The sequence below is a fragment of the Lipophrys pholis genome, assembly GCF_963383615.2.
Source record: "Lipophrys pholis genome assembly, chromosome: 4".
NCBI classification, from domain to species: domain Eukaryota; kingdom Metazoa; phylum Chordata; class Actinopteri; order Blenniiformes; family Blenniidae; genus Lipophrys; species Lipophrys pholis.
The window spans coordinates 20,539,244-20,562,470 of record NC_137637.1 but is presented as its reverse complement, the minus strand read 5'-3'; the positions used below and the strand labels follow the sequence as shown (position 1 = coordinate 20,562,470).

Here is a 23,227-nt window from a genome sequence, read left to right as displayed (position 1 = left end):
TTTCTTTCTTCTCTTTAACATTACCCATCTAAAGTTTCCTGCACATATTCATGCGTCCCTCTCTTTGGTCTCATGAAATAATCTGACATTGCATGTTTATTAGTTAATGTAAGTAGAGCAACTGCTGTGCGTTGTTACTCTACCACCAGTTTATTAGCAGGCAGGGATTCTGAATGTAAACATTTCCCTTTGACTTTGACACCGACAGGCTCTTGCCTGAATACACACCTGTTAAATAGATCTTGAGTAGTTCACCAGTAGGTCTCATCATAAAATTCCTAAACTAAACTGATGCTCATTTACTCGACGAGAGTAGCGTGTTTCTACAGTCATCGTGGCCTTTAGAGACGCCATAGGAGCGGAGACATTCCCTCGCTCCTGATTAGTCATTGTTCTTCAGTCAGTCTGCTTGAAAGCAACATCTTGTGAGGTTCAGCGGGTCGTGTTCCAGCTTGTCTCTCGTGGTGGCGTCCCAGCCTCCAGACCTGTCCTCGCAACAGTGCATTAACTTTGGCAAAGGTTGTTTTGAAATGATTCTGAGTTATTAGTGCATATCACATCCAGTATATTCATGCAGCCACGAACAAGACACTCAAACAAAGCTGTGCAAAATAAAGCACTGTGTCTGCAATTTACTGGATTTAATTATTTATCATGCAGATATGTAATATTTGGATAGGAGTGTTTTTGGAAACTATTTTAAATCTTACCATAATCATTGTTCTGTTGTTATGTGCATTCTTGTTGTCTGGCCTTTTGTTGAACAAACATGAACTTAAACCAACAGAAAAAAACATGTAGTTAGAAAGTTAAGTTTGTTAAGATTGCAGTTGAATTTGAGGTATCCAGAAGTGGAAGCTCATTTTAGGCACTGTGTATTATTAAAACAAAAACAAAACAAAAAACAGGGGTGAAATTAAATCTTGGTTTATGGGGGGCTGTAAAAAACCAAAGAAAGGGACAAAAGGGACAGGAGGGACAAACCTAAATTTAACAAGGAGTCCCATAAATGCAGCCTCCCCCACACTCCTGCAGACAAACTCCTTGACCGTGAAATAAAAGTAACCCCAAATATTAAATGTCTTGGTTTCCAGCCTCTTAAACTTTGCCTTGCATTTTGATCACGTTATCTATCTTAACCGAGTGTGAACTGTGAATTATCCTCTTTTGGCCCACATGCTGTGCGTCTGACACAGCCAGGCGTGCTTCAACACTGTGTAAGAGTTCGCGGGGTTTAAGGGATTTTTCCACCGTTTCTGTTTTTGTAAGTGAGCTTGTGCAAATCTGTGTGCGTGTGCGTGTGCGTGTGCGTGTGCGTGTGCGTGTGCGTGTGCGTGTGCGCGTGTGCGTGTGTGTGTGCGTGTGTGTGTGTGTGTGTGTGTGTGTGTGTGTGTGTGTGTGTGTGTGCGCGCGCGCACTGCTACTTGTGTTTGTGTGTCCCTACCTCCTTTTTTTGTTAAGTGTTTGCTGCTGTTTTTATGGAGCCATCTCCTGGACAGTAGCCTGGTTTTCACAGCCTTTCCTTTAAAAGGCGCTGCCAATGACAGGAAGGGCTCCTCCTCCGGCCAGGGCAGGAAGGCAGGACAGGACAGAGGGGGGAAAAGGGTTATTAGTGAGGGTTCCACTGTGGGAGGGGGGAGGAAAGAGGAGGTGGTGAGGGGGGGGGGGGGGGGGGGGGGGGGGGGGGGGGGTTGCTGGTATTGAACTTAGAACAGCTGATGAATGAGATTGTCACTCAGATCTCCCTCATCTCCTCCCTGCTGGATAGTAATTACTTGCTCAGCATTTCCGAGGTTTGAGACCCAGTTTTTCCTGCTCATTATTTGGCAACTTCACAAATGATCCAATCATTTTACGATGGAAACATCAGATCACGTCACACAGTAAAAATTCACTGTAGCTGCGTTGATATTGCACTCGATAAAGGGACCTGAAAAACACTCCTGCGAATGATGAATGAAGATTCTCACCAGTGTTTTCTCCCACGTCTGTATCCACCATGCTCTTGGGTGTTGCTGGACTCCAAGTTGCATGGAAAACCATCACACACGGTCTAACTGACCCACGGACTCATGCTGCAGCCCACACACACAAATTCACGTGTGCGCGCACATTCCTCAGTGTGCTGCTGAACATTTTGTAAAGCGAGAAGTTATGTGAAAGTTGAATTTGTCATCCAAATGAGTCAAAATGTCCCTCTGAATAACATATTAATAGTGTTGTTTGTAATCATATGAGTTTGGGGTATTTCCCAGTGTTTTAAGTATAATTTTTTTATATATATATATATATATATATATATATATATATATATATGAATATGGAGTTAAATCAATTTTACAACAAAAGTTTAGTCATCATTAAAGTCTTTGTTTTTATACATCTTAGTCTCTCCAGTGTGAGGCTCTGAGGAGCCTCAGGTCAAAGTCTAGTTCAATAACATGTGTGATGTTGGCAGGTTGAGCAAGACTCCAGGTCCTATAGGCCATGTGTCACACAGTTTCCTTTGTGGAGATTCTCCAAAAGGAATAAAAGAACCCCCTCCGGCATCAGTGAAAAAAACCCAAAACAAAAAACAAAACAAGCTCCCACTCTCATTCTCTGTGTGTATGTGGTTCTGCCCTCTGCGTATGCTCAGGCTCTAAAATGTAAACCGCTGCAGCTGGAAGTTACGCGGCTTCAGTCGCAGCGTTTCCATTCTCGTGCACTTGTTAATGCAAAATGACAGATCAGTTCTGCCCAGCTGAAGCTTCGGCTTTTGTCACACTGAAATATCAGCGCTGTGGCTCATGCCTGCTGAGTGCCAAATGGACAGCTGTACAGCTTTACTTGGTAGAATGCAAAGCCCTGCCTAAACGTGTACTGCAAATAAAAGTAGAAATCTTTATCAGATCTTCCACGGAGCACACTTCATGTTGTGCACCTCCTGAATCAGTGTACAAAGAAAACCCCTCGCTGGGGCAGGACCGTAAAACACCTCCATAACAAAATGTGTGATTTATTGAAATAATGATATTACACTTCATTTTCTTTGATTTTCATTATGATCGCTTCCAAACATTAAAAAGAAAGTAGTGTTTTGAAATCACCAGCATTGTGAAAAACCTCTGATGCCATCGAGTACAGCAGCTTCTGCCGTCACAACGGTATTAACGGTCAGTTGAGGTTGTTTCTGTGGTTGTAGTTTGCAATGGCACAATATTAGTAACACCGGTATTACAATGATAATAAAGTTCAGACCTTGTGAATCAACATGTTGGTAAATTGATCAATCAAAAATAGATCAACACCTTTGTGTAGCTGCTGTAATGGATCGCATGAGATTGTACAAGTGTACTGAATGATGTGTTGATTGCAGGTATTATTATAATTTAAATTTTTTAAAAATGATGTCACTGATGGATGAGGTTATTTATATATAACCTCATTCATATACACACACACACACACACACACACACACACACACACACACACACACACACACACACACACACACACACACACACACACACGCACAGGGCAGGTTTAGTGAAATCTTTGATATCCTGAGTTTATTCCTGAGCTCAGACTCGGGCTTCAGAGCAGATAAAGAAGGTTTGTGCTTTGGGAGGAGCTTCTGTTGTCTAAACAAGAATGTGCCGATCTGACAACAACCACCGAGGAAACAGGACAGGAGGAGGACGGGAAAGACACTTGGACACCAGATGGATATTTTCAAGTGAAGTAACATACAGGAACAATATAGTAAATGATATATGCTGCTGGAGTTTATTGAAGCTACAAATGAGATTTTCTTTTGTCCCCTGTAGCCAAATTGGAAGTGGATAAAGTTGTGTTCTAAAGCTTTGCTTGCAGGATGATAAATGCCACCTGACAGGTTATATTTATAACTTCTTTTCAGTATTGAAGCGTTGTATTGGAGTTGTATTACATCGACTGATTAAGCTGATTCACGTGAGTCATGTTGCCTCTTGTGTGTCCAATCGCGGCGTGCTGATTGATGTTGTGGCACACTGCGGGGTGAGCTGTAGGTTAAGAAGAGAGAGGGGTTGTTGTTTTTTTTCCCCAAGCCGAGGCTCTGAGGCTGAGCTCAGTTCACGGTGATGACAGCTGCTGACAGCTTTTGGCTTCTCTCCCTCTTTTCTCCACGCCAGGTAAAGTCTTCCCCTCCTCCTCCGTCGCCCGCCCCCTCCCTCTCTCCCTCGCCCTGTCTCCCTCCGTCAGGATTCTCTGAGTCACGTCCCTCCTCACCGGCTCTCACCACCTTCAGACAGTGTCAGTCACTACGTCTCCCCTGGCGCCAGATGCAGCTTCTCTCTTTCAATAGGAGCTATTTTTCCACTTGTTCTCTCAGGGCCACTTTTACATTGTCAGTGTTACTATATAAACAGAAAACAGTGATCAGGTTACAGTGCCACTCATTCAGCTCCTCCACCTCCACCGCGATGCCCCAAAACCTGAATGCATTACACTGTTTACTTCTCAGCAAGCAGCTCTTTGTTTATTCATGAACTGCTGTGTAACGTGACTCCGTCTCAGAAATATCACACAGTTTTTACAAACCTCAATCCCAATTACAGCCTAGATGTGAGCAGATACGTCCGTTTATTTGAATGGAATATCGATTATTCTCTCAGTTTAATGGCGGGTCTCTAGTGATCACATGTTTGATCTCGATAACATAATAAATAACTCGTATATTTCATTCCGTTTAACATGGTAGAAGCAAATTCAAACAAGTTAGACGCTCCAGGGGAACCGCATTCTTCAAGTCTTGAGTCATGCTGCAGATAAAGCAAAACTAAAAGCTCTTATTGTTATGCAGTGATGCAGATCTTCTTTCTTTCTTTTTCCTTCAAATGGACACTTTTTAGATTTCTGTGCATATTTAAAAAAAATAAAAAAATGATTGTCATGAAAAGAAACCTGCCAAATGTTCAACCGGCTCCCAGTTTGATTGCACAATAGAGGCTATTCAAAAGTCAGCCATTGATTCTCAACTCATCACAGATGACCCGTTCTGACCAGGAGCTTCACATCAAATGATCGATAAAGAAAACTTCATTTCAGGGATTTCAACTTCAGTTCCTGTGAGACTGAGTGCTTTTCTTATTGGTGAGTGGGACATAAAAATAAACCAAAGAAACCAACCAGACGCCTGCAGAAGCACATTTACTTAACTTGAACAACCGATTACTGGGAGCAGCACCAGGCGTTTCTCTTGCTTCAAATGTGGGAACTGTTTGGAGATTTATCAGTCCAACAGATCTAAAGTTTTGAGCTATAGTGTCTGAAGAGGGCCTGAGAAAATCTGGAAATGCTGTGAAAAAAGCTAAAACATGACAGTACTATAGCTAAAGCACACTGTGGGACCTAAACACAACCGAGATGTTAGGATTTATATGAGCGTCATCCAGATATGCTGGTTGAATGTCTGTGTGATCCCAGTAGATGTGTCCAGGATTTCATTCTCACATCAGGCTTACTTAGAGAAACGGCTGCTTTTATACACACATATCTCAAGTGTTTTCTTAATTTACCAATAGTACACAGTTTGTTTGACAAGTCGGGATGAGTTGTCGTCTGTTTGATTCGTAAATCATCATGAAACTGCACTGATGATATTGAGATTGAAAAGAAATCATACTTATTACATTGGAACCATCAATAGGAGCTTCAAAGTGATTGAAACCTGTGACACCTGAAATTGGTTGTTGACTTCCTCACTAACTAATAATTAACCAGCATCATCAGCCCTGGTGCCAAGCCCAAACGTGTTTCTGATTTTTTAAAGCAGGCTCCTGGTCAAGTAGTTAGCACTGGCCTCCGTGAGTCAAGGTCAAAGTTAAATAGTCCGGATTTTATTTAACCTCTCGGCCACTGGGAAGTTTCTGTCCTCGGGCTAACCTCCTCCTCTCTCTCGTTCTTTCTCTTTTCATTTTCCCCTCTCTGTTTTATTAGATTATTCCTTTGTGCCCTTGCTCCTCTGTTTTCTGAAACCTTACCACTGGTTTTAATGACAAGCTGTGGGTTCAGGTTGGGGTTGCTGTGGTGGGGTGAGGGCCACATTTGGTTCAGTCCTGGGCTATCCATTGAACGTGACAGGAGGGGCTGTGACTTTGGGTTTTTGACCCCAGATTCTTTATTTTTACTAGGAAGGGATCCAAGGATGGAGCTGTTGATGTGAATAGCTGCCCAAGGTGACTGGATCCCAATAAAGAGGCCGTCACCCTGGCCGGGGGCCTCCTTCCCATCCGAGACACAACCTTTATAGGGCTGCTTATGAGCCTGGCCAACTATTAAACCCTGTCCAGCCTGCACTGAGGAATTTAGGGCCAGGAAACAAGGGAGTGGGGGTGGGATTGGGCAGGGGGAGGTGAAGTTGGGGTGACTGAAGGTGAAAGTTGAAAGGCACGTTCGAAGGAATCTGGCTGTTCTTTAGTCATCACCTTTACATGTGCACCAGGCGTGTTGCTGTTCTACTCTCGCTGCTCTGATCTGGTTTCAGCGTGAGAAATCACAGCTTGGAGCAGCTGGTTGAACTTGTAGCGCCGTCTGTTCTGCATTGTTTGTTGTGAGCGTTTTCATGAGCGGCAGTCCACTGACTTTGCCCGTGGCCAGCATATGGTGTTATACAGAGTGCCATTTTCTTTAGCGAGACAGTGAGAAGGTACAGGGGGAGACAACCGAGTCTCGTAAACATCCCACCTCTGTTTGTTCACATGGGGCTCGAGGTATATGGGCAGGCCTGGTTGGACAGCCTCTCAAATAAAAATGTGAACCTGTGCGTGTGTGTGCGTGCACATGAGCTCACACACACACACACACACACACACACACACACACACACACACACACACACACACACACACACACACACAAATTCAGATGTCAGTCAAAAAGTCAACAGAGGTTTCGCGCCCCCCCCCCCCCAGGTTCACCAGTAAATGGAGAAGCCAATCAAATCTCAGCTGCCAATCAGCATTTTATCAGCAGGGCCATCTGGCCATCAGCTAATTGTGTCTCTTTTAAGTCCCTGTCAATCAGCATGCCCCCCCCCCCCCCTTTTCTCTTAAAAATGTCTGCCTTTGAGCTGGCCTTCTGGCTCCGAGGGGTGGTCTGCATGGGCTTGGGGGTTGTTTGTTGATCACTCTTATTTTAATCAGTTGTTGTATTTGCTTACATCATGCTTTCAAAGGCCTCAAGCATTAATGTAAACAACATGCTCTGCTATAATAACAGACTTTCTCTCCCCCTCCCTCTGTAGCGGTGGAGACTCAGAGCACCAGCTCCGAGGAGATGGTGCCCAGCTCTCCTTCTCCTCCTCCTCCTCCTCGGGTCTACAAGCCATGCTTTGTGTGCCAAGACAAGTCATCCGGTTACCACTACGGAGTGAGCTCCTGCGAGGGCTGCAAGGTACACGAATCCAGAGATACACGGAGAATTTACAGGACATTTATAAAGTCAGCAGCTGACACCCCCCCCCCTACAAAAAAAAAAAGAAAAAGAGAGAAAACTGAAACATTGGAGCCAGGGTGAAAACCTCATGTTCAACCTGAGGTGAACAGATGTGCATAACTGCACTGTTTAATTGTGGCTCAGCTGCCCTCTAGTGGAGCTTTACTGTACTGCACAGGACTAATGTGACAGTTTAACAACATGTTGTACATGATGTGCAGATGGAGGCTGGGGAACCTACAGAGGGAAATAGACTAATACTGCAGGAACTGATTGATGTATTTTCCGCTCTGTATTGAGAGAAAGTGGAGAAAGATTTGACCACTGTCATGTTGTGTTTCTGTTCTGATGTGAAAAACAAGGAACCGAATCTTAAGTTTTCACTTGATGAACTTTGGTGGAGTGTTTATTTCTCCTGACAGCTTTGCCTTTTCACCTGTAAATTGAATTGAATTAAAGATGTCTGTATATTTGTTTTACTTTTTAATATTTTACTGAAAGTAAAACCAACATATTGAAAATACAGTAAATGTGGGCATCATGAGACAGGTTAGTTTTACCTTACTGACAATGAGTCGTTGCAATAGGAATCCTAAAATCTAGTTGAAATTTTATCTAGATTTTCTTCTAAGATCTGATCATGAGTCTTTAAAACAGCAGAAGGTGTTTCAAAAAGTAGACAAAAATCCTTAAAAGACCCAGACTCTCAAAACTGTGCGTCTTCAACAGTAAAGGTTGTGTAGTTACTCTCAATCTGATGAAAAGCTTAAGCAGAAAAACTGCAAAACAAGATAAAGCAGCTTGACTGCTCAGCCTAAGGCTTAAAACAAGCCACCATCAAACATTTCTTAAGTCTGTTTTCCTGTTCTCCAACTTTGTGCTGAGACAATAAAACGAAGCTGTACAAAATCTGAAGAAAGAAAAAGAAAATACTCGCCCAGATTACTGAGCATAGTACCACATGTTGTTCTTTAATCTGTTTTAGGGTTTTTTCCGGCGCAGTATCCAAAAGAATATGGTGTACACCTGCCACAGAGAAAAGAACTGTCAGATCAACAAAGTGACACGCAACCGCTGCCAATACTGTCGGCTGCAGAAGTGCTTCGAGGTCGGCATGTCCAAAGAAGGTCAGGATGTTATCGAAACAAGATGGACTCAGTGATTGATTTTGTTCTTAACTTTCAAGAAGTACCCTCGAGGGGAAGTTGCATCCTGACCCGGTATGTCTCTGCAGCTGTGCGCAACGACAGGAACAAAAAGAAAAAGGACGTGAAGGAGGAGGTGGTGCTGCCGGAGAACTACGAACTCAGCGGAGAGCTGGAGGAGCTGGTCAACAAAGTCAGCAAAGCTCACCAGGAGACTTTCCCGTCCCTGTGCCAACTAGGGAAATACACCACGGTGAGTTTTTCTCTACACTTTTGTCGGCACTCACTCCTCCACCAGGAGGACGTCGCTTTGCAAAAAGGACAAACACAGTATGGATGATGCACCGCAGACTACAGTGTCCTAATTTCCCTCTCTCCCAGAATTCCAGCGCTGACCACAGAGTGCAGCTGGACTTGGGCCTGTGGGATAAGTTCAGCGAGCTCTCCACCAAGTGCATTATAAAGATCGTGGAGTTTGCCAAGCGGCTACCAGGCTTCACTTCGCTCGCCATCGCTGACCAGATCACCCTCCTCAAATCTGCGTGCCTGGACATCCTGGTACTTGCCCCATGCTCCTCCGTGACCCCTCTATCACCACGTCCTCAGCGCTTTACCATACGTCTCTCTGCTTCATCTGTTGATCACAAAAAGAAACCGTATCTCTGAGCAGCGACCTCCAACCAATCTGGATCCTAAACGTTCTACAATTTCACAGATGCTGAGGATATGCACCCGCTACACCCCAGAGCAGGACACCATGACCTTCTCAGACGGCCTGACTCTCAACAGGACCCAGATGCACAACGCTGGCTTCGGCCCGCTCACCGACCTGGTGTTTGCCTTCGCTGGCCAACTGCTGCCGCTGGAGATGGACGACACGGAGACGGGGCTCCTCAGTGCAATCTGTCTCATCTGTGGAGGTAAAATCAAGTTCAGTGTCGGTATTCTTCACCTCCATCCGTGTTTATCAAAGTGTAATAACAACCCAAACATAAAATTCAGGTATACTTCATGTTAGAAGATACTAATATGGATCTTGTAGTCATATACTTGTGTGTGTAATCTCAATATTTGAGGGGACTAAATTAACTCACTTGTTGAAAAAGAGTTTTAAAATCACATTAAAGTAACATTAGAATGAGCTTATATCTCCTGTAGACATTATATTGTTATTCATACACGATTATTTCTTCACTTATCATAGTTGAGCAAATTTGTAAGTCAGCAAAATGACAGAATATAGAAACTATAGAGAATACAAACAATTTATAGACGTGTTGACATAAAAAAAAAAGAGGTGAGTAAATTTATGGTAATAATGACCAAAGTAAAGAAGTCCAGTCTACAACAAAGTTTTATTCTGTTCTCTTTTTAGTTGATTAAAGTACAGTTTTAAGTGTGCTTGAATTAAACTACTTTAACAGTTTAAGTTCTCAAATGCAAATCGAGTTGTTTTGCAAGTAAATTTGATTTTATATAGTTTTTTTTGTTGTTTTTTAAAGTAAAGTAGTAACTGAGATTTACTACTGTGCCAGTTAAGCATCTAACCACATGTATGAAGCCTGTAAAAGTTTCTCACTGGTCTGTAGTTTCCTCTCCGTCACCCTGTCGCCTGTTTGTTGGATTACTATGGATCTTGTCTTCACGCGGTCTCGCCTCTCTCGCCCTCGCAGACCGGATGGACCTCGAGCAGCCCGAGAAGGTTGACAAGCTGCAGGAACCGCTGCTGGAGGCTCTGAAGATCTACACCCGCCGCAGACGTCCCAACAAGCCTCACATGTTCCCTCGCATGCTGATGAAAGTCACGGACCTCCGAGGAATCAGCACCAAGGGTCAGTGTTGTTTTATTAAATTGTTTAAATTGCATAACCACGTACAAATGGAGATGACGAGGACGGTGGTGCTCTAGAGGTTAGAGAATCTTGTGTCGGCCTCACGGCTCCTAATATATGAACTTATGGTTATTTATGAAACGGATGAGTCGAAGGTCAGACTAACCAGCCTCCCCATGTCATATATTAATGGTGCCTCAAATGTTTGTGTGCCTCCAGGTGCAGAAAGAGCCATCACACTGAAGACGGAGATCCCCGGGCCCATGCCCCCACTGATCAGGGAGATGCTGGAGAACCCAGAAGCCTTTGAGGACAGCAGTGACTCAGGCGAGAGCGCCACCGCCGCGCCGCCCGCCATCCAGGCCATCAAACAGGAGGAGAAGCCCACGTGCGAGTCAGCCTGTGAGGAGGGGGAGGAGGAGGAAGAGGACGATTACTGGGATGAGGAGAAAGAGCGAGGGGCGGACAGTGACGGAGAGCCGTGGGAGGAGCCGGCGGCGGCGCCAACGCCAGCAGCGTCGCAAAAGAAAGGTGTGACAGGGAAAACGCAGTGAGGGAGACGAGTTAGGACAGCCAGCCTGGCCTCACCGGGCAACATGACCTCCAGGGAACGTCACACATCAGTGGGGTTTCACACAACACATATCTACATAAAGTGTACATACTGACCGACAGGAAAACCTGCTCATATTAGTGTCGAAAATAAGGAAATTGAGAAGTAAAAGCACTACATGTCAGCGGGTCGATGAGGGCATCGTTGCCAGACTGCTTCAAAATGATTTTTAACGTGTTTCGTCCGCACACGCAATGTTGGACAGAAGAAAATGCACTCCTTAAGGGCTATGCGTTGTATAAAATTGATGTTGAAAACATTGCAACAGCAGAACTTTGCATGGTGTGCGTATGCCCCAAATGTCTTCTCAGAATGACTTCTATGACTTTTCAGAGATATGCTCCTTATCTTTCCTTTGTATGGTTTCTTTAAGCATGTACACGTTTCTATTCTGTCTTTTTCGTGTCTTCATTGGACTTTGTGTTGCTTTTTTTTTTTCTGTATATTTCTCACTCAGTCCAGCTCATATTTGAAAAAGCGTGTGTGTGTGTTCTTTAAGCTTTAATTGTATGCGTCTCTCTCACATAGGACACACGAAAAGCAATAGAAAAAGAGAGAGAGAGAGAGAGAGAGAGAGAGAGAGAGAGAGAGAGAGAGAGAGAGAGAGAGAGAGAGAGAGAGAGAGAGAGAGAGAGAGAGTCATGAGCAGAGCTCAAACTCACAGTGTGATGAGAGCACATGGCGTTAAGAAAATCTCTGCAAAAGTTTTTTATTGTAATTTTAGCTTTTGTGCTTGGGGGCCAAATAGGTTAGACACAAAACAAATAGAGTCACATACCTCCACCTCTTGGACAACATTGCATTTACAGTAGTGAAAACAAATAGTCATGAATCTGCAGGCTAGATTTGATGTCATCAAACAATCTCAGGTTGTTGTTTTTTTTCCCATTTACAGTATTTTCTGCCACCATGGAAACCCCCCCCCCCATTGAAAGTTGTTCTTGCGTCTTGAAGTAGGAATGATTACAATTGTAACACTAAGCTGCACATGCCCATGGTACAGCAACCAGGTACAGGTAAAGCCATAACAATCTCAATGTTTTGAAGAGCAAAGAATCATCCAATCAGATAAAGCCTTCAGCAGCAGTTTACGTCATTAAAACCTCAGGTGTGTGTGTGTGTGTGTGCGCGTTGCGTGCGTGCGTGCGTGCGTGTGTGTTTGGAGAGCGTGAACCAAAACACTGAGTGACAATGAAGAGACGTCGGCGTCGTTTCCGCCGTCATCCGCAGTGAGCGTCCATCATCAGGTCCAGTCAGCAGCGTCGGTCAACTGCTTGGTCGCCATGTTTATGGAGGAGGAATCACTCAAGCCAGAGTTGCTGCTGATGGCTCATTGATGCAAGCTGACCAAAAGTCACAATAGTCATACTGTCACATTTCATCCAACCAGCGTCAAACATCTGGTATCAGCCGAGGTGTCTGCTAAAGCACAGGACAATAGCTTTCGTTTATGTGTGTTTATGTGTGCTGTATTTAATGACCTGGATTTTGTTTTTAATAAATACTTATTTGTTCTTCATAGTTCTTAATGCAAGGTGTATAAATCTGTCATTGTTTGTGTATTGAAAGACAGTGTGACTCTTTTTGAACCCCATGATAGCTGCAGAGGAAAAGTTTCTCCATCATTTCATTAATCTTTATTGTTCTTAATCTAGTTAGTTAGAAATGAGGGATGGAATGAATGAAGCGAAGAAGAAGAAAAAAAAAGACACGTGTTGAGCAGAAATCAGATCCAACATGAAACCTGCAGAAATACATCAGCTGGTTCAGTCATTAAAGGAGATTTTATTTAAAGCCATAGGACACAAAAAGACACAGCCCCAGTGTCACAAACACTGAGGAGAGACTTTTATTCCTCTGTTGTTACGTTTTACTATTGTGGGATTTAAACACACTCTTGTCACACCCCAAAAATATTTTGTATATCATTCTGCGTACAAGTATTTAATGATGTTTTTACGCCATGTAACAATAATATCTCTCCTTTTTTTGTTTTTGTTTGAATTCATCTACTTCTCAAACTGAATTGTTTCCTGAAGTTGAGCTGGTGCAATAATAAAGCCATGAATGAGGCCGACGAGGCCTCGACCCTCGGAACGTGACAAATATGACAAATAAAAAGACCAAAGAAAGACAATATGACATATTTGGACATGAATTAGTTGCTGTTGTGAAATTGATCAACTTTGAGTCTTGTAATGACGGGACATTTTAAATGATCTTAAATTACCTTTGAAGCTGGATTCATATTTTTTTTTTTCTCTGCTACATTTGTTATTGTTGAATTTTAATGTATTTCTTACTTTTTATAAACAATCTCTGTAGTGTGCAGATGTCTTGTCTATGTGTTCAGGGACTCAGGCTCTTTGTGAGTGATGTTTCAGCCTTAAACATAGCTCTCATAGCTCTTACGCAGAAATACAAAGACTGGGTTGAAATCTTCTTGTTTTTAACTTTTTTTTTAATGAGAAGTCAATACTTTTATGCTTTTGTGTTACTTATTATTGGCTTATTTGTTGTTTCTTGTATTTTGATAAAGGCGCTTTTTGTTCTCAAACATCCGTGTCCAGTTTTTCTTTTTCCGTCTTTTGATGAAACTTTACACGAGAAGGCATAAAATGAAATCACAATGATTCCGAGACAGAAAACCTTTTCTTTATTGCACAGTTTTTGTTATCGTCAAGGCAAAAATCAGTCAATTACATTTTGTATTTTGTTTTACAGTTTTTGTACTGAAGAGCCTTGATTTCCTTTCAGGTGCTTAACATCTTTAAAGAGAACAACCTGGCTGAGATACACACCCACACATCAGACTGGACACTCACTCTCTCATGCAAAGCTCAGAGGCTGATACGGCACCAAAGGAAAGCACAATATCATATTTCATATCATACAACGTATAAATCCTATTACGATAACCTCTGCACTAATTTACTAATCATCTCGGGACTGATCTCAAGTATGAAGGCGACCGCAAACTACTTCCGCATATTAAATAGTAGTGAAACTACGAGCCACACAAGCACTTCAAGTTCTGTCAAAGTAAAAGCCCTACGCTACCGACATGACCACCGAGGAGCATCTCCTGCAAACAGAAAACAACAATCACATTGCTTCAGGTTGTCTAATGACAGACAGAAAGCTTGTTTATGCAGTAGTCATCAAGTAAACGGCACCCAGTCCTCCACGGGTCACCACATGGGGGAATCAGCCAGCTCACTGGAGACAGAAGCAGAGGAGGGAGACTTGGATGACTTTTTATAGATTCAGGGCAGGTATTCAAACATGCAGAATGACTCGGTGTCAAAATGCAAAATGAGTTCATGCAATTTTTCCAAGAAAGCAACTGATTGCAGTGTAGTAAAGACCCGGGCTGATAAATCAGTAAAGCAGCAGTAAAGACCATCAGCAATAGAACCGTAACGTGAGGGCGAGTTTACACGCATGACGAAGGCTGCAACATGCCACAAACAGAGAACTTGCTTTTATACACAGTAAATGCGTTGGACTGTACTTAGTGCTAGGCAGGTTTTATTCAAGGTGGGACAGTGGTTTAATTGACCTTATTTTTCATTATGATTTTTCAACTCATTAAAAATGTTTTAAGAATATTTTACACTTTTTGCTGATTTCGAACCTCTTGTCACTATAAAAAGTAAAATATTTGGACTTGTGAAAACTTTTGTATGAGAACTTTATCATGCTTTCATTTCATTGGCCCAATCCAGGTTGAATTGTGCAGTCGTCGACCTCTGATTAAAAATATATTAATATTCGTTTTGTACCTTTACTTTAAACCAAAAACAGCTCACTCTCAGAAGTGTGCTCTAATTTTGATGTTATTTCCTCTTCACTGATTCACTCTTTTAAGTCTCTGCTGCTCTCTGCAGGTCCAGATAGGACATTAGAGTGAACTCACAGCACAGTGGGGACAGACACAAAGTCTTCACACAGCACTGTAGGTGCGGTGATCCAGAGAGCAGGGTGTGTGAGGTGTGTGAGGTGTGTGAGGTGTGTGAGGTGTGTGAGGTGTGTGAGGTATGCGAGGAGTGTGAGGTGTGTGGGGAGTGTCCGGGAGGAAAACCAGACTTCACCTGTGGACAGGGTTGACCAGTCGTGGAAGGATCAGCTCCTTTCTTTCATAGTCCTGCCTCTGCTTGTCCTGATGTAACACACAAACAAAACACGTGTAAACCTTCAGAATAAACCCAGAAATACTTGTTTGGGAACCACAGACCTGTGTGACACACGTTGTGTGTCCCTACACAAATATCTGTGTCACAAATATCTAACAAGTATCTGCTGAAATACCAGCGGCAGCGTGCAGCTTCATCTGCATGTGCAAGAATTTGAATGGAATAAATGATCGTAGTTCTTTTTGGGCTGCATGGCGGTGTAGTGGTTAGCATTTCACCTCACAGCGAGAATGTCGTAGGTTTGAGTCCGTGCCTTTCTCGAGGTTTTCTCGAGGTACCCCTGGTTTTAGGAAACCAAAAATTGCTTTTGAATGTGAATCAAGTGCCCTGATGTCTAAGAAAATATGAAAAATTTTCAAGTTTAAAGATTAGTTGTTGGGTATTTATTCAAATTATTAAGCAATGGCCCATAAGAACTGCACTGTTTTATTTTATTTACTTCACAGGAGACTTGTTGAAACCACTGAGAGTGGATTTTACCAGTCTAAATGTCTCCTCCAGCTTCCTGAGGTCTCATGGTTTGTCCTACAGTTGACCCAGCCACATTGTCCTGTTTTTAAGAAGCTCTGAAGCCCAGAGGTCCAACAACTGAGCCAGGGAAAACCCTCTGAAGCTGGCAGAGCTGCAGGACTTTATTGGAAGCCGGTCACGTATTGACACACTGATGTGGACGAGCAGCAGGAGAACATGATCACTGTTTGGTTTATGGCTGAACTGATCACCTGAGTGTCAGGCTCTGCCGTGTCTCCGTGGCTCTGGGTGTGTGTCTCAGGCCGCTCCGGGTGAGTGGACGTGAGACGAGGTGAGGAGCCTGATCTGATGGGAGATGAGGAGGCATCCTGCGTATTCTCAGAGTGGGAGGCAGCGGCAGCTGGGTAAATAGACATTGACGCTTCACTTTGCTGGTCATCACCGAGGAAACAGCAGCAGCAGAGGAGACGAGGAGACTCATTTACTTACTGTTTGACTGAGTCTCCGACATAACCCCCAACCTCTTCTCCAGCTGACGGATGTAGTCCACCAGATCCTGCGCGCGCCCCAATATGAGTCCACAGATGTTTAAAGGAGACAAGAGGATAACTTTGTCAGAATGACTCTAGTTTTCTGATTGTCGCTGTCCAATGTGAGGGAAAATGAGCTGCGACTGCAGGAGACTACATGCCTGCTTGTCCACACATTCCTCCTCCTGTTCTGTTTGGCCCTTCTTCAAACTGGCCTCCAGCTCCTCCAGTTCCCGCTTCGCCTCACTCTTCAGCACCTGCAGGGGGCAGCAGCACGAGGCTCAGGCCAGCTAAACACCCACACCTTCAGGCTCATCTTGTTTTGCTGCTGCTCGTCACATGATGGTGTGAAGAATTGTTTACTCACTGTTCATGGAAGCTTTTCTATTTGTGCCAGCGTGTGCGTAATGAAAAAAACACTGCGCTGAACTCTGGCACGGTTCTCCAGTTTCCCAAAATGTCAGCTGAGCAATGTGTGATGCAGGCCTGGGGTTATATTTGGAGCTGAATGTGTTTTGCGCATTAATGATTTGACTTACTTTATTGTAATTTTTCTCTCTGGCGAGCTCTGCCTCCAGCTTCTCCCTCTCCACCCTCTCCTCCTGGAGCCACTCCTCTTTCCTCTCCACCTCGAAGAACACTTCCTGTAATTTGTGTTTATCAATCTGCACACAAACAATGGAAACAGATTCAAGCCCGCCGACTTCTGCCTCGTGCGCGTGCAGCAGTGAGCTGTGCAGCGGTCTCACCTCCGCTGCATGTTTGTAGGCCTCTCTCTCCAGGGCCCAGTTGGCCCGCTCCTCCCTCAGTGACAGGTTCTCCTCAGACAGCTGCAGGGTGAGCTGGGCCACTTGCATGCGGGCCTGGTGCAGCTCGTTGTGGGCGTGACCCTGCCGGGTCCCCAGCTCCTTCAGCTCCCTGCGCAGGCTGTCGGCAATGTGATCGCTGGCCTCCAGGCGATCCTGCAGCGCCCGCACCTCTGCCAGAGCGGCCTCCTTCTCTACCTGAGAGAGGAACATCCACAGACAGACAGATAGGGAGTCCAGCAGGGTAAACACACACACGCCCAATTTGGGGTCACTCAGACATTGGGTGAATAATGCAAAAAAATATAGATATATAAATTCACCAGCCTTCTACCAGTTTTAGCTTCCATGGTAGTTTTGAAATGATATATTTCATCAAGGAAGTGTGAAGGCCACAGTATATCCCTACACTGATTCCTGCCTATGATCAGATTTGTACTGTCGCTTTAAACTCTCATGAAACTAAAAAAATAAAAAAACCAAAGTTGGTTTCAATAAAACCTGTATTGGGAATCAAATTCCATGTTGTCCAGCTGGTTTTCACTCAGCAAACTATTTAATTGGTTTACTCATTTTATTCCGCCCTCATAGAAGCTCTGTCTCTGGATGTTGTTCCGAGGTTTCAAAACTGTGGTTCTTCATCGTCACCATCATCATCATCATCATCATCAGCTCTGTTACCTGCAGAGACTTCCTCTTTTCCTCATCATGTTTCATCTGATCAAAGGTTTTCTTCAGTCTGTCTTTCAGCCTGTATGAGAGCAGAATGAGGTTTTAGTTTCACACCCAAACGGTCGAATCAAGGGGAATGTTTACTGCTTGCCTTTCCAGCTCCTTGTTCCTCTCCGTCTCCCGCTCAGTGACAATCTTGACATTGTCCTCCAGCTCCTTGAGTTGCCGCTGACTCCCAGACTTTTCACTCTGAAGTTTACTCAGTTCAGCAGACAGATTTTCCTGGTTGTACTTCACGTCCTGCTCACGTTTCCAGGAAAAGGAAGCATGTATTTGAATTGATGGAGTTCAATTGGTGTTTACCATACAGTGTCTGAGCCGCGTACATATACAGTATATATACCTTGTGTTTGCCCTCCACCTTCTTCAGCATACAGCAGCTGTCTCTCAGGCTGTCTCTCAGCTCAGTGATCTCCTCTTTCATTGCTTCCCTTTCACGTTCCCAATCAGCCTTTGCCCTTTCGTGGTTTTCTTTCTCAGTTTCGGACTCCCTTTTGGCGGCGGTCAAAGCTTCTTGCAAATCTTCCTGTTTCCTCGAGCTCTCCTCCAGTCGAGTCTGTGGAGAAAACGGGGAGAAAGAACACAGCAAAGAGTTGGACTGCATTAAAATAACTTAAAATAGCAGCACCTTCCACCCAGATGCTGTAATTTCAGTGTTTGAGGTAGCTTTGGGTTTTGTCGGGATTTGGTCCTCCCCACCTGCAGCAGCTGAGCCCTGGGGATGACCAGGAGCAGCTCCTCCTCTCCGTCCTCTCTGTCCTCGCCGTCCTGCTCCTCGCTCAGTGTCTCCAGCTCCTCCAGGGGTTTGGGAGCACAGAAGGTGAAGGGGCGACTCCGAGCACACACCTCGCCCATTTTGTCCACGTACACAAACTGGTACTCCACCGCACTGGGGCCAGGCAGGTAGAACGCTGGGTCCAACAAACATGTTATTTCATTTTTGGTTCGTGAATGAACAATCTGATATTTCACGAAGGAATTGAAGGTGAAATTTATTACAAAGAACGGCATCATGATAGCTGATTTCTGACTCGCTGTGGTTTACGCCATCACCTCTCTGTACACATGAGGATCTGTATACTCCCACATCACTGTCAGTAGGGGTACAGGTACGACGGAGCTTAGGTCACCTGCACTGCAGGAGTGGCGGGAGCTGATCTGTATCTTAAAACCATATAGGATCGATGAAACCTTTACTGGTGATGTTGCTGTTGCACATGCTCTAGTTTGATCTCACTGGTTTTACTTTATAGATTCTATGTTTTTTTCTGTACTTTGATTTCTCAACAGCTTTGTAGAAGTTGTATAAGATGGAGGCTTTAAATACACCCTATGGGTTTTGTGTTTTTTTGCCTCTCCTGCACTTTATCTGATCAATATTGTGTTTTTAGCCTTTTGGTGTGTTTGAAGGCAGCTATGGCTCCGCTGGGAGAGCAGGGTTTGTCTTCCACTCCCTCTTAGGTTAAAAGTTACATCTGATAATGAAAGTAGGTGTATGGAAGACATTTTTTTTTTGTTGTTGTTCTCACGTTGGAAGTGTGCAGAGAAGTCGACAGTGGTTCCGTCGGTGTGGCCCTCAGGAACAAGAACCCAGGTGTATGTGAAATACTGCTTGACTGAAGTCCAGCCCACCTGTGGCACAAAACACATCTTTGTTTGTTTGTTTTTTTAAACTGAGGTGTGTTTGAATGCCGGGGGGGGGGGGGGGGGGGGGGGGGATTACCTCAAAAATCCCGATCCAGTCACCGCTGCTCCACTGATGGTCCGAGCTCAGACTGTAGTGGCACTCCACCCTGGTTTGGGGGAAGTACAGTTGCCCCACATTTCGAAACACCACCGTGGACTGTTTATCCATGGGTAATAAGAGGCGGCGCTGTTTAAGAAGAAGACATACGTGGACCCAGTGAAACGTGCTCCAGTTTCAAGTGTGGACGGAGACAGCTGATGAAAGGCGATAGCAGCGGAGTCGGTGCAGAAATGCAGCGTGGTCAGAACAGCCGTCGCCTATGGCTCGAAAGCTTGTTTATAAACAAGAAACTCGTCTGCGCACTGAATAATGGACATCGACCATGGTCTGCAAAAACACACTATCTGGAGGAATTACCTGCTTCGAGAATAAAGCAAGAGCTACGTAATGTACATTTTAGAATTATTTGGAACAACACATTTTACCGAATTATTGATCCTAAATCATCTCCATCAGTTACCAAATTTCACTGACATGCAAAGATGGAACAATCACTTGTTTTTACACATTTCATTCCCGAAAATCCCAAACCTAATTGTTCAATACAATATAAGCACAAGCAAATGGTAAAATATTGAGAGAAAAATTGCAAATAATTACTCCATCTCCATCATCTGTGGTCATTAGGCTTATCAAATTTACTTTTTTTTTCCCTGTCCAATCATGTCAATACAGTACAGTACATGTCAATAGTTCTTTGATTTCTGATTACAAATTCGAAAGAAATGCAGTTTTTAAAGTTGAATCATCTTAAACTGCCCTCGGGTTTTGTTTTTCAGTCTTACCTTACTGAGCGGAGGAATAAATGTGACCTCTGTCCTGTTCTCGGGAGGTTGAGCTGTGCAAAGTGATGAGCAAACCCTGTCAGGTGCAAGAGTTTCACAACATCGCCGGGAACCACGCGGAGCCTCCGAGGAAAAAGCAGGGCTGCAGGAGGCCTCATGGGAGATGCAGTTCCTGAACTCACGGCTCATCAGCCGCTCGGGCAGCGCTGGAGACTCCATCTCCCGTTACAGGAGACAATTATAGGACACAGGACCTGATCTGTTGGTCTCTGCTGCGATTCTCAGTATTGGGGTCCAGCATGGAGGCGGAGACGTTGTCCTCAAAAGTCTCTTCATAACAAGGTAGCACGAGCAGGGTCCAGGGAAGACGAGTTCCTCAAATGAGAGATTAGAATAGCAATCACACTGTTCAACACCGCCAGTCCAACATAACCCACCATATGTTATTGGAAATAGATATTTTTTTTTCCCCCCTTTTGAAAACGTCTCCAGTGTTTTTTTTTGATAGTCGTTCATTTGTTGATTTATTTTTGTTGTGAATTCTTATTTCATTATTTCCTTGTTAATAATCCAGGACACTTAAATATTGGAATATTTTAAACATGTAATACTTCAGCATCTATTATTCTTTCATATTTTCATATCTTTGTGCAACGTGGAGCTGCTGTGACAACCGAGTTTGAATAAAGTGTTTATCTGAGTTTTTTAAAGCTATTCTGACAACAAACCGTTTAAATCAGGCCAATAAAAACATTCCTACTGATGCAGTCTGCCTTTTACAAGAACACAAGATATTACCATGATAGGCTGAGAGGAAGGTCATTCCTGATCTCGAGATACATTGTTTATTGAAACAGCTTCTTTTAAATTCAACTGTCTTGATGCACAAAAAGAAAAACAGTGTACAGTGTAGACAGATACAACATAGAAATCATGAAAGGTTTAATAAAAATTATAAAAAAAAAGACCATGAATACATTTATAAAAGAACAGGAATGAAAAGTTTAGATTGCACTAATTTCATGTGTGGGTGTGAAGCCACCAGACTTTGCCATTGTTTGTTGTGGGATCATGTTTTTAGTTTAATGACTGGGCTTACTAAACAAAAACAAGCAAACACCAAACTGAGTATTGACACACACACACACACACACACACACACACACACACACACACACACACACACACACACACACACACACACACACACACACACACACACACACACACACACACACACACACACACACACACACACACACACACACACACACACACACACACAAACACAAACACACAAACCCTGAGCTTAAATTTTGGATACGAACTTGAAATGTACCTTGTACATTAGTGTAGAGACATTTTGAGCAGAATAGATTAACCTTCAGAAAGATATTAGTGTCTGACAGAGTGTCCAGTAGCTGTCCTCAGTGTGAGTGAAGACAGATGAAGCAGTGAGTCTCTGAGGAGCTTCTCTCATCCCGGCCTGAGCTCGGACTCGTCGTAGCCTCATCAGTTCACCTCATTAGTCTGACTCAGCAGAGATAAAACCCCAAGCTCTGCCAGCTTAGCTCTGGCCACTGCCTCCCAGCCCTGGTTGGCCAGGGGATTCCTCGGAGACGGATGCATGATGCCCTCCACCCGCACGTTGACGCCTGCGGCGGACAGAGCTCGCCGTGCCCGCTGCTCTGCCACCCTCCCCACACCAATCACCATGGAGACGCCCAGCGCCTCCACCACCTGGCACAGGGTGATGTCACACAGGGCCAGTAAGGCGTCGCGCTCGCCTGCAGGCAGCTCGGGGGGCGTCAAATTCTTCCCGGTGGCACTCATGAAGATTAACGGACAGAGATTGTGCACAAAGCAGTGCTGGAAGAAGCGCTCGGGCTCGCCACACAGCTTTCTGAAGAATCCCCAGAAACGTGCACCGCTGACTTCACTCTGAGTGCACGCCAGGCCGCTGATCCGCCGCTTTGGGTGCTCGTTGTCGGGATGGCCCACCTCCCCTGTGATCTTCAGCCAGTCAACAACTGACTTCACCTCACCGAATGGCACCTGTGCAGAGAGGAGGAGTACGATGGATGGATGGATGGATGGATGGATGGATGGATGGATGTTTTAAACCAGCTATTAACTATTTGAAGCTTTCGTCATTGTCCTTTTCTTTGTTGGAGGCCATGTGTAAACTGTGTGTGTGTGTAAACTGTGTGTGTGTGTAAACTGTGTGAAGTGTGTGTAAATAGTGTATAAAGTGTGTATAAAATGTGTGGTGTGTGTGTGTGTGTGAGTGAGAAGTGTAAAATGTGTGTGTGTATCGTGTGTGTGTGTATCGTGTGTGTGTGTGTGTTCACCCCGGTCTGGGCCATGCCGAAAGGACCCGGATTCATCCCCAGAAACAGGAAGCGTTTCCCGGGCTGGCAGTACTTGTCCACGTAGCAGCGGTGGGTGTCCCAGGCGTACTCCAGCGGGTTGTAGATGAAGCTGACGGGCGGACTGAAGCGGAGCCCCCGGAGGAGAGCGTTGAGCTCCAGCTCAGCCTGCAGGAACCTGGAGGAGGGGGTATCACCACTCTCTGTTCCTCCTTCTGTCACCGACATGTTCAAACCGGATGCGGGTTGTCAGATTAAAAAAAAAAAACAACCTCGTAAAGGTGGAGCATCAACGTGTTGATAATAGGCAGAACGAAGTTGTTTTAAGACGGACTTTAACAACAAAAACACCAGAAGCGCCCTCGCTTCCTCTGCGTTTTCCTGCCTGGGTTTTAAACACGCTCAAACCCGCTGCTGCCCTCTACAGGAATATCTATGTAACTACAGTATAAATGAACCTCATAGTGCCACAAAATAGATCATGTATTTGTACAGATCTGTAGCTTATGTACAGTCATTACACACACTAGGAGGAGTGTCT

General features: G+C 44.4%; 3 protein-coding genes across 4 annotated transcripts in view; 1 reads left to right on the top strand and 2 right to left on the bottom strand.

Moving 5' to 3' along the window:
• The window catches only part of LOC308108546 (retinoic acid receptor gamma-A-like), a 35,900-nt gene extending 23,067 nt beyond the window's left edge, over positions 1–12,833 (top strand). The window contains exons 3-10 of one of the 2 annotated variants that reach the window (XM_080461591.1): positions 7,270–7,418; positions 8,446–8,587; positions 8,695–8,858; positions 8,987–9,163; positions 9,321–9,525; positions 10,279–10,437; positions 10,657–10,968; positions 11,946–12,833. In XM_080461591.1, coding sequence (XP_080317717.1) covers positions 7,270–7,418; positions 8,446–8,587; positions 8,695–8,858; positions 8,987–9,163; positions 9,321–9,525; positions 10,279–10,437; positions 10,657–10,968; positions 11,946–12,007 — 1,370 coding nt within the window. In that variant the 3' untranslated portion in view covers positions 12,008–12,833. Of the gene's footprint in view, positions 1–7,269; positions 7,419–8,445; positions 8,588–8,694; positions 8,859–8,986; positions 9,164–9,320; positions 9,526–10,278; positions 10,438–10,656; positions 11,587–11,945 lie in introns of those variants that run through there. The other variant, XM_080461592.1, reaches the window with a different exon arrangement.
• An 852-nt stretch (positions 12,834–13,685) lies between these two features.
• On the bottom strand, positions 13,686–19,640 carry LOC308109102 (uncharacterized protein; the record flags this gene model as incomplete). Its single annotated transcript, XM_080462473.1, has 13 exons — positions 13,686–14,269; positions 15,145–15,212; positions 15,969–16,117; positions 16,207–16,273; positions 16,409–16,504; positions 16,787–16,912; positions 16,997–17,251; positions 17,735–17,804; positions 17,877–18,025; positions 18,129–18,341; positions 18,485–18,696; positions 19,315–19,417; positions 19,509–19,640. The coding sequence occupies 13 exons, from the start codon at positions 19,638–19,640 to the stop codon at positions 14,242–14,244; spliced, it is 1,668 nt and encodes a 555-aa protein (XP_080318599.1). The 3' UTR covers positions 13,686–14,241.
• Positions 19,641–21,121: 1,481 nt separating this feature from the next.
• On the bottom strand, positions 21,122–23,111 carry LOC308109189 (single-strand selective monofunctional uracil DNA glycosylase-like). The gene is made up of 2 exons (XM_080462609.1): positions 22,669–23,111; positions 21,122–22,372 (listed from the first exon to the last, which is right to left on the bottom strand). Exons 1-2 carry the CDS (start codon positions 22,912–22,914, stop codon positions 21,830–21,832), a joined length of 789 nt encoding a protein of 262 aa, XP_080318735.1. The 5' UTR covers positions 22,915–23,111; the 3' UTR covers positions 21,122–21,829.
• Positions 23,112–23,227: the final 116 nt, after the last annotated feature.

Excerpts from the sequence above, each read along its gene's own strand:
- LOC308109189 (XM_080462609.1), bottom strand. The coding sequence starts at position 22,914 with ATGTCGGTGACAGAAGGAGGAACAGAGAGTGGTGATACCCCCTCCTCC. Across the intron at positions 22,373-22,668 it reads TCGGCATGGCCCAGACCGGG|GTGCCATTCGGTGAGGTGAA; the intron begins GTGAACACACAC and ends CTCTCTGCACAG.